General features: G+C 38.1%; 1 protein-coding gene across 6 annotated transcripts in view; it reads left to right on the forward strand.

Annotated features, from left to right (window-relative positions):
• SOX6 (SRY-box transcription factor 6) overlaps positions 1-15,079 on the forward strand; it is a 363,778-nt gene that overhangs the window by 263,163 nt on the left and 85,536 nt on the right. For 4 of the 6 annotated variants that reach the window (XM_058421042.1, XM_058421046.1, XM_058421043.1 and 1 more), the window contains 2 exons: positions 4,621-4,744; positions 13,055-13,134. In XM_058421042.1, the coding sequence (XP_058277025.1) occupies positions 4,621-4,744; positions 13,055-13,134 (204 nt within the window). The remainder of the gene's footprint in view (positions 1-4,620; positions 4,745-13,054; positions 13,135-15,079) is intronic. The other 2 variants (XM_058421045.1, XM_058421047.1) reach the window with 1 other exon arrangement.

Raw genomic sequence — 15,079 nt, forward strand, 5'->3', positions numbered from 1 at the left:
TTTACTTGATATATTGCCATTACCTGGAAATCTATTACACCATAGTTTGTAAATGAGAGACTAGAAAATTTCCAACATATTTTTGCTATGGAAATTCAAGGCTCAGTGAGGGCTTAGGTTAAAGTTGTAGTCTGGGTGTACCAATTACTCAAGAAGTTAAGAAGTCTTAGGTTGAAATTAAAATTTAAATTATGAAAAGTCTAAACCTCCCTGTGAACAGCTTAGGTTCTCACAGAGGCTGCAGCATCACATGAACAAAAGATTCTGTTCATCCTACACTAAAGAAAATTCATTAAATTCAAAGATTGGTTTCTCAGCTAACTTGTGTTGGAGTATTCTGTTAGATGCACGACAAATCTCAAGATTTCCACAGTTTCAGAAGAGGCTCCAGTGGTCTAATTGGTTGAAGAATGGGGTGGCAATGACTTTAAATAGAAATGCTGGATTATTGTAGGCAAATAGAACGTATTTAGCTAACCCTAACCCTAACCCTAACCACTTATTCTAGTGCTGGATGTAATAAAAAAGAAAAAAAGCTTTAAAGAAGGGATAAAATATTATAAAGATTGTGCTTACTCTCTCACAAAAAGATGGCACTTTTGCTCTTTACTGAAGTAGATTGTACAGAGAGAGGCGACTTGCAAAGTTTAATCTTATAAAGGAAGAGGAATTCCTCTGCCATTATAGGATGGGATTACTTCTGCTCTTGAAACCTGTCATTCTCACAGCTAAGCAGAAATGTGTGAGCTGCATCATTGCTTGCAGTGCTGCCACCCTTTTCTCTGAACGCCTTTACTTTTCTACTTGTAATATTAGTTGTTGTAGAGGCAGCTTTGGTTTTTAAAGATAAAATTCTTCAATCTCACTAAATGTGCTGTTATCCTTATCCGAAAGAGGCAGATCATTTTAATTCAAGGCATTATTTTTGTATAACATATCACCCTGGCTTACATTTTCCATGTAAAACACTATCAATGACTTTTTAACAGGGAGGATTGTTCAGCCAACTTCTGAGATTGTCATTCACAGAACTGTGGGACAAAGCACTGCAGATTTGCCCAGTTTATCAGATAGGCCACCAGCTTTTATTATTTCAGGGAGAATCAAACTGGAAGTTGCTTCTTGAACTAATCAGGGCTGATTTATTCTAAAGTTGCTTCCTGACTTACGTCTCAGGTGAGGAAGTGCTGTAATCAGTTCCCAAGGGCCGTCAGAGTTGTGATGGGATATTAAAGGAATGGTACACCACCTTTAAAGTGTTCCGTAATCTTGGCAGATTTTTATGTTTAACACAGTTAAACTTGAGCTTATTGTATAGAAACAAAGATTAATTTCGTGAGGTAGCTTTATGTAAGAGTCAACTGTACTTGTGGTAGCAGAACAGAATTTTGGAGAGAATATATTCTGGTCTCCTCCAGAGTTTGTACATTCATTTAAAAATACAGATTGGCAGAATTGTTCAAAATCAAACATTTACTACCCATCCAAAAAAAAAAAAAAAAAAAAACACAAACAAACAAAACAAAAAAAAAAAACAAAAAAAACCAAAACCAAACCCAAAAGCAAACAAAAAACCCCCTACAAACCAACCAACCAACCAACCCCCTCACAAACATACAAAAAAAACCAAAACAAAAAAAAGCAAACAACAACAACAACAACAACAAAAAAAACCCAAAAAGATCCCAACAAAAAACAAGCAACCCCAAAAAAACCATCCAAAAAACACCCTCAAACAAAACAAAACAAAAAACTTCATGAAAGAGAAAATGAGTCCCCCTGAGTGTCTCTGCATATTAGCTTATAGCATAGGCACTGCCAAGTTACTCTCTGACTGACTGCTACAGATGCTCTTTCTCAAGTATTCTGAGTGAGATCTTTAGTGCAAGTCTTTGGGGACAAACAATAGCACCTGTTCCTCACAAGATAGCAGCCCAGTTAGTCCATTCATGTATCTTTAATGAAGCTCTGGGGCAGATGGCAAAAAATGGCATCATCAACGACTTAGCACAGAGGAGACAAAAGGGGAAAGTGCCGATCCAACAATGTGCTATTTTTACGAATGGGAAGAGACAGAGTCAGAGTGTTTCTTGGGCATCTGCTCCCGTCTTGGTTTTCAGAAAGACCTGAGGACCATCTCAGCAATTAAAATTTCTGGGCATGTAGCCGACTTTATGAAGTACACCAGTCAAACCTTCCTCCAAATTTCTTCCCCCTCAGTAAAATCAAACCCATCATCTTCATAATAATAAAACTCTCAGGAATAGAAATTGTCAAAAATTAAGGAGTTAATTGAATTTTTTTTGCATTCATTTTATATATTTAATAATTCTGTGATCAGTGATATTTTTACATGCTCTTCCTTTTCAGTGCTTATTTGTGCTTTTCAGTTGACCTGTGCTGAAACTGGACATCTATGTGTATAATAATTGTGTGAAATCAACACTTCCGTGCCAGAGGGAAGAGCCAGGGGAGGGAATGGTGGCCTTTCAGTATAACCTTTTTTCAATCTGTATAAGTCTCTTAATTGCAAATCTAAACTTATAACCTAAATGTAACATTTAGTCAAAGTTATGCTGATTTATATAGACTGAAGACCTATTCCTGCAATCAGAGTAGGAAGAATAGTAGATAGCCAGAACGTGAAATGGTAATTCTCCATACTTAGAGAAGTGCTTTTATTTGAGAGTTTAAACAAAGTCTATACAGCTGAGTCAATCAAAATCTACCAGGAATGTATTGTAGGATTTGGTTATGATATGTTTCAAATTATCTTTATGACACAGTGGAATGAAGTATTGCAGTGGGTATGTTTGCACCTTCACTCAAACCACAATACTCTGATCTCTTGTGAGACTGTGTTGGAGTCTTGTACCTTTGTGGCCCCATGTAAATACTTTATGTGGGGATATTTCTTATGATTCTGGCTCCATTTGATTAGATGCTATTTAGGAACTACTGCAAATTTTTGCAAGTTGTATAGAATTGAATTTCTTCCAGTACAGTTTCTTCTGTCAGACAAAGCCTGTGGTTTTGCTTTGTTGTCCTCCTGTAGAGCCAAGGTGTAGAACCACCACACAGCAAAACCTGCACCATTTTTCAGAGCTGAATGCCTGTTCTGGGCACATGGGGATCAACTCCAATATGACCAAGTTTAATGTATAACCTAAAACACACAGCCAGGCTTACCTCAGCTAAAATGAGAGAAATAGCTGCGTAAAGCTAGTTTCTTTCACGCCCCAGTGCCATAGCAGTAATTGCACAAAGACCTTTTTATTATAAGTTGATTTTCCTGAGGAATGGATTCAAAAAATACTGTAAAGTGTTTATTTTTTACTTGACCTTTATTAACCTCCATCTTAGGGCTTTCCCAAGAGAAGAGTTGTTGGTAAATTAACCCTCACAGAGACACACAGTAGCATTTCTGCACTGCATCAATGGTTGTGAAAGTAATGGGGATATGACAAGAAAATTTGGCACTATTTAAACAATGTCATAGGTCAACATATGGGATTTGACCAAAATCGTTTTTTAGGAATTAAATGCAAAAAATTGCTTGAAGTGTACTTTAAGTTTTTAATAGTGTTTAATTCCACCTATTTATGGTACAATGAGGGATTTTTTTTTCCGCCTAAACCCCCAATTTTTCCTACATTTACCAGCTTTGATATATAGAGCATTATATGTTTGCTTAACTGCTAATCAGAAAAATCATAGTCAAACCCTTGGGTATGTCTGGGGTTAAGCAATGATGGATAAAAACTCTGAGATCCTAGCCACTCTCTCTGAAACACAGGTACCATAAATTAAAGAACTAGGAAGTTACCATGTGGATTTAACAGGCATCATCCTATCACATAATTCTCTATATGTTGAATACAAATGCTAGTATAAGGAGAAGGATTTTTTTCCTTGTGCATGTTTGTGGGTTTTTTGATTCATTTATTATGGTCGAATTAAATTTAATATAGTAGGTTTTGTTCTTAAATCGTCTCTGAATGCAGCTCCATAATTACCAAGCTACATGATAGTGCATAAAGCTATAAAACTGCTTAGACAGACAAGCAATATTTCTTACAGTGAGGTGTGTGGCAGACTGTGTTAGTTTATTTAGGACCCAAAATGTTGAAGCTTTAAATCTTAAAAGTAGTGGTGTTGACTAGAAGACTCCCTAGTACTGTGGTGAGATTTTGAGATAACATACCTGAGTTGTTGATATTTATGTTGTAAGATCTCAGAATTAAAATTTCCCAAAGATGAGAAAACTTGTGAAAAATTAATAGAAATACATACCACATTACTTTTGATAAAAACCTTGGGTTTTTTCCTACCTTTTTACCTTGTGCCAGGACAGGGAATATTAATTGAAAACAAAAAAAGCAGTAATAGAGGACAGGAAGAGCTAGGGAAACATGCAGTTCACTGAGGCCGTTACACCTTTGACACTGAGGGGAAAACAATGTTTGTGAGGGCTTTGATGTGCTAATGTGAAGCTGGCAGGGACTGCATTAAGGTGAAGGTTCTGCAGGACTGTGTGAACGCAGAACACTGTCAGTGCTGGAGAAATACCTGTCCAGACAAATTTGTGCTATTTCTGATCAGAGACTCTCTTCTGTTTAGCAGGTTCAGGGTCACATGCCTCCGCTCATGATCCCAATTTTTCCACACGACCAGCGGACACTGGCAGCGGCTGCTGCAGCCCAGCAGGGATTCCTCTTCCCCCCAGGAATAACTTACAAGCCAGGTAAGCTCACCGGGATATGAAGCTATTGCACATTTTAAGATGTTAACTGTAGCTTCTTGTGTGATCTGTCTCATACAGATGATACACAACAGGCAGAGCTGGTTGGAAATTATGTGGAGCTTTTGCAACTCCACTTGAAAAAAAAACTTCACGATTGGAGGAGATGGATGGACTATTGGTTGCTGAACATCATGATTTTTTAAAATTTAATTTCCACAAAGACATTTGCTTTAAATATAGTGGCCCACTTGCCTAGCAATTTGCATCTGGTCTGCCCTATGCGAAAGCTACATGTCTATAATTAATTCTGTTATCTTCAGTATGTTTGTGTTTTGTGGCAAAATTCTTACTCTTTTGTTTGATTTCAATCTGGTAAATAAAAGGTTTCAGTAGTTTAATTCCAGTCATCATTCAGACTCCTAACAGGTCACAACCTTGCAGTGAAATATGTTTTGAGATGATTTAGCAAATGTTATGATTTCTTTCTTTTTTTCCTCTGAGTTTACAGGACTCCTGGGGAATTCAATTAGGGATATAATGGTTTGAAGCTACTTTCAGAGCGTCCTTGTAAACAGGGCTTTAAATGTTTAAAGACACTTTGCCAAAGGAATTCAATGTAGGAAGATATTTAAGTAAATAAAAGTCAACCTTATTTTCATTTGTACATTCTTTGTAAGTGACCTCAGTCCAGAAGCAGCAACCTTATTTTGCTCATTAATAGTATTCTCTGTTAAGCTGCCTTTAGCATATTAACCTGATAACTAATAACTACAAAACATAAATAACGGATTATTTTTTTATTCATTAAATATGAAATGCACAAAGTAAAGCATTGATCCTGTTCCCACTGATGTTCGCGGTGCTTTTGCTGTTGACTGCGACAGGAACGGCATCAAATCTAGAGTGAAGCCTCATAACAGAAGATGTAAACAGCATGCTAATTAAAAGCCAGGTTGAACCTAGAATCTTTTCTAGCAAGTTTACTTAATATTGCATGAAGTGGGGCCAAGCAGGATTTCAGCAAAAATTTCTGTTTGTCCCACTCTCTTCTGTCTCTTTAGTCCAGAGGCATTCCTCTTTAAATGCACATTCTTTGTCTAGTTATCTTATTTTCAGGCTTCAAAATTGCAAAGTTCTTTTCTGATTTGACAAACTGGTGCACTGTGTGCCGGAAACAGTTACTGGGGTTCTGAAAGATGGATAGCTCTATCAGGTACAGGATGAGGGTTATTCACACCCATCACTACCTCACAGCATTTAGGGACCAAAGACAAAGGGTTGCCATTTGCAGAAATTGCCTACAACACTGGCTAAATCTTACTTCTCACAGACAAGAGGAAGCACATGCTTTCCTTGCTTTTCCTATTTTGATCTGAGATGCTTCTGAGTAGTGACTGTTCATGACTAAGCTGAAGGTTGTGCTGCCCCCTGAAAGGCATTATGTTCAATCATGTGTTAATTTTGGCTCTGTAGACTTCTTGGTAGAAAAATGACTTAGGAAGGAGTGTTACCAGCACTCATGTTTTCCACGATCATGACCAATTTTCTGGACTTATTCTACAGTGTTCCTCATAGTACCTATCTAATTTGATCCTATTGGCCTCCTAACAGGAGGTGATGCAGCTTTAGGGCATTTTCTTACTTGCTAGAATTCAGAGAGTTGTGTAACAGAAGTTAAAAGAATGAAATACAGGAAGAAGCCTAGGCCTAGATATCTTGGAACACAGTGAAGCTCTTTGCTGGTGTTAGTGGTTTTAATTCCAGATGATGCTAGTAAAAGGCCAGAAGTCACAATGATCTGCTTAGAACCACTGGCTTTAAAGAAGTTAGAATATTTATATATTTAATATATATATTAAATTCTACTGCATGTGTGGCAAAGGTAGCTGGGCAGGTCAGTAGCTTTCTGTCAGATCCTGATAAAAAATAAAGCTGTAACTACACTTGGTATTGATTAATTCCTATTTTTGGCACTCTCGGCACAGTAGTTAAGGAATTAATGAAACTGGAGATTAAGCTATACTCTTTCATAGAGAGGGTTCTTCAAAGTCATTTCTGAGGAATATTTATGAACTTGGCTGCTACTACCTGTACTCTTCTACTTTTGTGAGAAATGAAACTTTCACCTGCAGAACTGTCAATTTAGACTTGCTTGTACCTCTGAGGGAAGGCAGGAGATGGATTAACCCTTCAGACACTTACCATTTTCTTTTAGGTTGCATGTTTAGCTTCTCTTTCATTTTACTGCATTTTGACGTTGGCAAGACTGAGTTTTGACCCTGTCAGTTTTACTCAACATTCAGAAAATACAGTGAGAGGCATTTCAATAATAGGAACAGTGGGGACTAAGTACATTTGAAACTGACTGTGTCATTTAGAGAATGTTGTATATTGTGTGCACAGTCACCTTCTTTGCTTTGCCTGAAGCTGGCTCCAAGGTGGGAGGAGTGTGTCAGTGTTAATGTGACAGGACAGCCAAGATGAGAAGTCCTGCCTTGGTGTACAAGCAGAGGTATGATTGTGTGTTAATCTCCATGCAGAAATATCCTCCTGGGCTTAATTGGGAGCCAGTTTCATGGTTGTTTCAATGCCAAGTTACTGAGTACTGTTGCAGATTTGCACACAAACACTAGGCCTTGGAGGAATAAAATGGTATTCTTTAGCAAAGTAGAGTAGTTCATACACTCAATTGAAGGTCCTGTAGAAGAGAGGAGAATTTATTACGTTCTGAGGCCCTTCCAGTACATGTCTCGCTGCTCATGATCTTCTGAGCACATCATTATGAGCAGAAAACTTAAGGGTTTGCTGATAACTCAGCTATGATAAAGCCTGACAGGAGAAACTTTCCTTCTTCCTGGCAGAATCTATAACACTGAGATGGCTGAAACCCTCCCCCCGCTCCCCCCCCCCCCCCCCCCCCCCCCCCCCCCCCGCTATTTTTGAGCTTTAGGAGGTGAAACAGGCCAAAGTTAGCAAGTGCTGATGACAAGTAATAATTGCATTAGAAAAAAAAATCCCCTAAGTCCCATACTTCCTTATGTATCTCAAAGTCATGTAATATAATTTTCCGGCATGGTAAGTACTAATTGAGAAATCAGAGCTGCATAGACCACCTAATTAATTTTTTATACATATTTCAGTATTTATACTGTATACCGGATTAATTATAACTTTAGGGCGCTGTGCATCTCAAATGACTGTTGTGACTATTGACCTGCAGGCATTTGACAAGCCTCGTAGAGTACCTGGTTGTGGGGGTTGCCACTTATTCCAGTGGGAAGCTGAGAGTGGCAGCTGCTAGGAAGCTAATACTTGCCCAGAGATGCTACGCAGTTAATAGAATTATTTTGCATTCCGAGTACAGCGAAGCAACTGTGCTGGCTTTCTAACTGTGACCACCACACTTACTGCTTGGAACTGGTGGGCAACATGGATACCCTTACACCTCCTCTCCCACTGCAAATTTCCTTTCATTTAACCAACCACTCATATCCAGAAAAACTCAGTGGGCTGGAGTATCCTTGAACAAGATTAGTGTGTGCCCATTAGTGCCCTGGGTCAAGAGGACAAGGCAGTGGGTAAGATGAGGAAGATGAGGAAGAACAGTTCCCTCCTCCATCTTTCAGTGACTGAAATATTACTTCAGTCAAGTTTTTTGGCGGAGAGGGAATAGGGAAGCAGGATGATGATGAAGTAAAGCTATAAATCAATGCTAGGTAGGAGCCAGACCATAATTTGAACAGATGTCAAACAGAACTATGGTTTGCTTTAAGCAGAGAGTGGGAGGGCTGATGTCCATGCCTGTTTCATGATGGCAGTCCATGAGACTTTAAAATGTATGATCACTTTTACTTAAAAATCTCCTGCAAATATTTCCTATTGTACCATTTTTTTTTACCATGTCTGGAAAGCATCTCTGAAAGAGATTATTGAAAGCGAAGACATTGAGTAGAGTAAAACTCAATTTAACTGGTCTGTTGAGTGATATGCTGCAGTGTATTTTCAAGGCTTTTTTTCATATTTCATACAAGAACTATATAAAGTCCATGGTTAGAGTGGCTAAGAAACAGCCCCTATCTGCCTGCCTAGGTCATTCAGCTTCATGCACAAAAATAATTTACAAGAGATTTTGCTAAGCTGCAATGCAACCCGAAAATGGATACTGTTTTCGTAGGCTGGTGGCAGAAACAGAGCCAACATTTTTGCCTGAATCTGTTTCTAGTTGCACTGGGGCAAATCAGAGAAAGTAATATTATTAGGGAAAGCATGACAAACAAAACTGTCAGGCTTATTGTCATCAGGCTGGACTTCAGAACATTCCAATCACTCCTTGATTACTGTAGCTAATCCACATAACTCACATAATCTTAGACATGCTGTATTTCTCTGATATCCGACATTGCAATTTCCATTTGGAATATGTCTTTCAGAAGTTTTCCTAAAGTTCTAAGGTGGCTTAGATTTTCCATATTTAAATATTCTTTTTTTTTAGGAAACTAGGTAGGCTGCTCTTCCTCCTGGCAGGTGAAAACAGGAAGCACATGCCAAATCCACTGTGTCGACCATGTGTCTTTGCATGGCTTCATGAGTCCTTTTTCTAAAGGAAGTTCCCCAGGACTGAGTTAAAGGTTGTCATGTGTCCCTTGCTGAGTTTTACTTGGTTGGAACAAGGACTTTGTGACCTCAGGATTTGTTGTAGCAATCATCTGTGCCTCAGTCCTAAATACTTATGTAAAATCTGGATATTATGGCAGGCAGCTGGATATTGTCAGATAGGACTTTGTACTGAAATGTGCAAATTTCATGATTTTGCAAACATTACCTGCAGACAAAATTGTGGGGGAAACTGGTTTTGGTGCAAGATGAGAATGGCAATAAGGCAGAGATGCAGCAAACCCTGCACAGGACAAAGGCATAACTGAAGCAGTGCCATCGGACAAGGGAGATGCTGCATAGTGTTCCCTTAGCCAGTTACCTTTGTTAACATCGTCCTTAACCCCGATGGCTCTGTACAAGCAAAATTCATGCCCTGAGTGGGAATACTGTGGGAGTGGCCATCTCTGTCCCTGCAGTATCCTGACAGCACCTGGGGCAGGCTTTGCTCAGTGTGTTCATTATGTCTGGAAGGATAGGGCCCTGGAACTGCTGATCTCTTGCAGCTCTTCCAACTCCATTCTCTGTCATTCTGTGAGTGTGAAGAGACTGAGTTCAAGTTGCAATCCCAAACTGGGGGAAACATCATCAAGCCAAAAGCTTTGTAACTCAGATGAGGAGAGTCAGCTTGTGTCTTACAATTTTGTTGTAGGAAAGATGGGTAATAAAGCAACACCTTCCCTCTACTCTGGGTCTCACAAAAGTCAGACATCCTTTCCTCACAGCTCACAAAGCCTTGATCTGGAAGGTAAGTCTAAACATCCTATAAATAACATCTGCTAAGCTTCATCTCTTCATCCAGGACAAAAAGAAACGTTGACATTATTTCTGTGTAGAATAACACAGCACAATTGCTCACTGCTTTTATTCATTTGGAAATGTTGCTCAACCTGACAAACGAAACAGAAGTCTGGCATAATTTTCCATGACTTGTAAACACCAATTTATATATAAACAACAGCAGCCAAATGTAAATAGACAATCAGCACAGCAAGGAGATTGAAAAGATCAGTTTGCAAAACATGACAGATTTTCTTCTTCTAGCATTCTTCTCACTCCTGGTTATCAAAGGTTAGCACACACCAGTACCTAAGGCAGACCTGTTTGAACATGTTCTCCTGCCTTTTGTACAAATTTAAAAGAATGGATCCTCACGCAAGCATTTCAAATTGAGAAACAAATTTGAAAAGAACTTGCTACAATACATTGACTGATTTCTTGCCAAGACAGCTATGGAGGAGCTTCTTGATCCATTCTTTCACTGAGAAAATGAGAGGGGGAAATATGTACCTCTGTAATTAAAAATTAAAACCAGAGCATCCTTGCCTGCTCAGTTTGCTCAAGGGAGAAGGAAGTACCTTTACTCTGCTTTTACTCCTCAGTGTCAGCAAAGTACTCCAGAACTGAAGGAGTATTAGTTTTTCTTCTCAGCACAAAGAAGCTGGTGACTTACCAGGACTTAGCCATAATTCAACATATTAAAATGAAGGCAAAAAGGGACAGTATTGGGTTTTAATAACAGATAAATAGCAAACTCTATGATTATTCTTCTTCCTGCAACAAAAGACAGCACTGTAGCCAGCAGGTGAGCAAGACAACACTACAGGGTGTGGTGAAGATACTATTAAATTAACTGTGAAGGCAAAAACTCTGTGTGTGTGCGCATGTGCGCATGTGGGTATAAAATATCTGGCTATTTCAAACCATAGGAGCATGACAGCTGTGAAAAAGGAGTGCCCCAGGGAATTCTTTTAGAGTTTGGGTTTGTTTTTTTTAATATGTTTGACATGAAAAATGTTTTAGTACAAATAAAGCAACTGGTATTGAACTTAAAAAGTGTATGTGGAGGGGGAGGGAGAAAGAAGAGATTGCTGTGTGGAACAGGGATGAATAATTCATGATATTTAAAGAAAGAATGCCTCCAAAATGTTCTGCAAGGCAGTCCATGCTGATAAGTCGAATGGTTATTTCCCTGCCCCCCCACCATTTAAAGCATCATTAATTCAACATCTTTGTGATTTTTTTTTAAAAAATCTTGTAAGATATTTCTGAAAGAAATGTTATTTGACTTAGATTAGGATCTTATTTATTCAGATAATTTCATATAAATACCAAAGAGACGAGTAGAATTATTCAACCATAAAGAGACAGTTTAAGTGTTTTAAGAAAATAATCTAGAAGTCATTTTTGTTGGTTATGTTTTTTAAAGGGAAAAAACCCAAACAAACATCGTTGCACACTAAAATCAACCTCATGGAATGGGGAAAATAAGAGGAGATGTTTTGAACATTACTCCATAGGACACCAGTACAATATAGTGTTAGTGAAAGCATTGTAGCAGAGCTCCATATGCAATCAGAATCCAATTGTTACTGGACTGTGTACAAGCACATACTGTGCTCAATGGCCTGATGAGGTATTATGGATATGATGCAAAGAGACCTTGTGGATTAGACATGTACAATTTGTTAAAAAATCTGAAACAACTGAACATTTTAACTGAGCTGGATACAGCAGAACTTCAGGTGGCAAAAAGAATGAGTTCCAAGGAATCGGGTGACTCTAAAGACTTCAATTTTTATTTGAGGGGGTTGACAAAAAAAATCTGGTTCTTTGAATGTCCTGATTATATTATACTGGATTTCTGTATTTTCCCTTATTGCTACATTCTGCTTTCAGCATGGAAGAGTTTGTGTAAAATAGACTGATTGTTGTAAAAATATCTAAAAAACACACAGCCTGTTAAAATGTAGCTTGCAGATAGTATATAACACTGATTTTAAATAACTGGCTGGAGCCAAAGTGATAATCCATTAAACTGCAGTTTCTTATCCATCACTGTATTAATTTTTATATTACAGATTACACTGCTAAGCCATTTCAGCCTTCTTTCCTTCCTGACATGGACTAAGAGTCCAAATGGCACTGTGTGTTGCACATGTTATAAGACATCATGTTACAATACTTAATTTGGAAATTTTAGTACCTGCATCTTCACGTAACTGGGTGCCTGTCTAATCTATCGACTTCAGTAGGTCCCCAGATCTAAGAGAAAATTAAAATTCTATTTCAAACTATATTAAAAGGTGATTTAGTTTTGTTTTTCTCTGTGACTACTTTAAAGGACTTGTCCCAAGACAGAGAACCCCAAAGCGAAACAAGAAACCTCAACCTGTGTTGAGCCAACTGAATACCTGTCCCAGGAACCACCTGACACTGAAAAGAAATTACTCTGCATTAAATAGGACTGATATTTCTTGGGGATATAGCAGATTTATTTTTTTAAGAAACACGTGGTGAAATCTATTTTTTTTTTTCCTCTGGGTGCCCCTGGGGTTTCCTGGGGTGTTTTATCTTTGTGTCTGTGGTGGGAAGACCCATTTTGTGCCCAGGCTTCCACGCTTGATTTGAACATTATCTTTTGAAAGTGAAAATCATGAGTATAATGTTTTGTCAGTTTGCCTACCAGCTATCTGCTAACAAACAAAGTTCCAAGAGAGCATGGCAAGTCCGTGCCCAGCGAAGCCTTTTGTTTTTGCAGATGTTTAGGCTTAGAGGAGTGCTGTGGAGCGCAGGCAATCCTAGGGCCTTGTTTGCACTTGTCTGCTGCTATTCTCTGCTCATTGTCTGAACCTGCACGCATTGTTCTCCCGACAGGTGATAACTACCCTGTGCAGTTCATTCCATCAACAATGGCAGCTGCTGCTGCTTCTGGACTCAGCCCTTTACAGCTCCAGGTATGTGCCAGAACAAAAAAATGTGGGATCGAAGCCAGCATTTTAGGGGAAAACTGCTAACCAGCTGTATGCTAAATAATAGCCTGAATGTTAAATAATTTTTGAGCACAGCCCAGGAGGATTAACACCTTATGTACTTCCAGTACAGCAAAGTGCAGTCAACCTTGATACCTTGAGTGAAAGACGTTCTGTGTGTTTTATATTGGCAGTTAATGGTATTTTTTTATTTATATTGACAGTTGATAGGAGATAAGTTCAAAGATCTTTTTGTCCTTTATTTTCATGTGGTCGCTCCTCTGTAGGTGCAATGCACTACCTATAATTGGACCAGTCAGACAAAAGTGCTTCTTTTTTTTTTTTTTTTTTTTTTTTTTTTTTTTTTTTTTTTAACTGTGTGGCACTGACAATACAATAAATTATAAATTGCAAACTCGTTTGGCTTCTGTACTTAGATAATCTCAACCTTTTTGTGCATTAAACTGGTCAGATGCAAAGCATGGTTAGGAGACTTTGGCCATTTATTTATTTTTGGCACATATGTAATGAAATGTTGTGAAAGAAAGATTTATGTGCCATATTATTAGCTAGCTTCTTGTGGCAAGAAGTTTTTAATTTCAGAAGAAAAGACACAACAATGTCATAAATAATGAAGAAACAGTCAAAAGCTTTCAGAGTTAAAATGTGTGGAAAGAAAGTGACAGTGAACATGAGAGGAAAGGCCATTAAAGATGCATGTAACTATTTGCAAGTAAACCTTTGAAACCCCTATTTGAGTTCGGTTAGAGTCAGGTTCAGAAGCAAAGTAGGAATAAATTGTGCCTAGAGTAGCAAAGTATTGCTGTGCTAATAGCTAAATATCTACTTTACTTACCTTTCTGTGTTTACGTTGTTTTCCAGAGGGACCAAAGCAAAATAAAAATCCTTTCCTCTTTACCCTGTGATGATATTGTTGCCAAATTAACTTAGGATAAGCAAAGATGGGACCAGAACTTGTTCATTCACTGTTCATTGGTGGTTCAGAGCTGACACAAAGGACTCCTTGAGCTTAGGTCTGACCTAACCTAGAATCAAAATTTGAAAAGAGAACACCCTGACTCTGCAGACAAAGATCTCTGAAAAATAGTTTTGGGTCATAATAATATGATGTTAAGATACTACCTTGGACAGGATTGAAACCAAAGGGAAGTTTCTCAAAAGGAAAAATAACATCTATCTTTTGAAAGTCAGTATTTGACTACTTATTGAAGCAAAAGTCTCATTAGCTTTAGTTGGGAAAATACTGCTGAAATCAGCTTTGTGGATAGAGAGACTATTTTTGCTGCCTTTGAAATGCGCTAAAACAAATAGTAAGCCTACACAAGACTGCAAGGCAGGAAAGGATGAAAACTGTTCAACTGTCAAAGAAATGGGATCTAAACCACAGACATTCCTGCTTCTTTTCTTTTAAATGATCCATTTGTAGCTTGACCCACATATTTGCACATCAGACTTGATCTGAACCTGCAGCAATAATGCATTTTCATTAATTTTCAGAAATGATAGACTGAGTTGTGAAACATGGTGAGAACAGTTAGAGAGAAAACAACCAGTAAAAATGTGTGTTAGTAAATTCAGAAACATTCAGGCTTGAGGGATGAAATTTCCATTTAGATATATTTGCTGTAAAATAATTTTTTGTTTGTTTGTTTCACCCCCTTTTCTATTTTGTTTGAATTTCATCTCTATGGGATTTCAAAACCTTTAATATTTCACGGCTTTAAGAGCTTAAATAACAGAGCACTTAACCTTTGGCTGATACCTGCTCATCAGATTGTTAAAGTGCCTGAATTAAATTTTATTTACCCCTACTATGAATTTTCTCTTCATGTCAGTTCTCTGTGTTCCCTAAACGAGCACTTATTTGGGTGTGTTTGTTGGAGAGAATTTGTTGTTATACCTGATGTGT

Source organism: Hirundo rustica, chromosome 6 (assembly GCF_015227805.2).
Source record: "Hirundo rustica isolate bHirRus1 chromosome 6, bHirRus1.pri.v3, whole genome shotgun sequence".
Classification (NCBI taxonomy): Eukaryota; Metazoa; Chordata; class Aves; order Passeriformes; family Hirundinidae; genus Hirundo; species Hirundo rustica.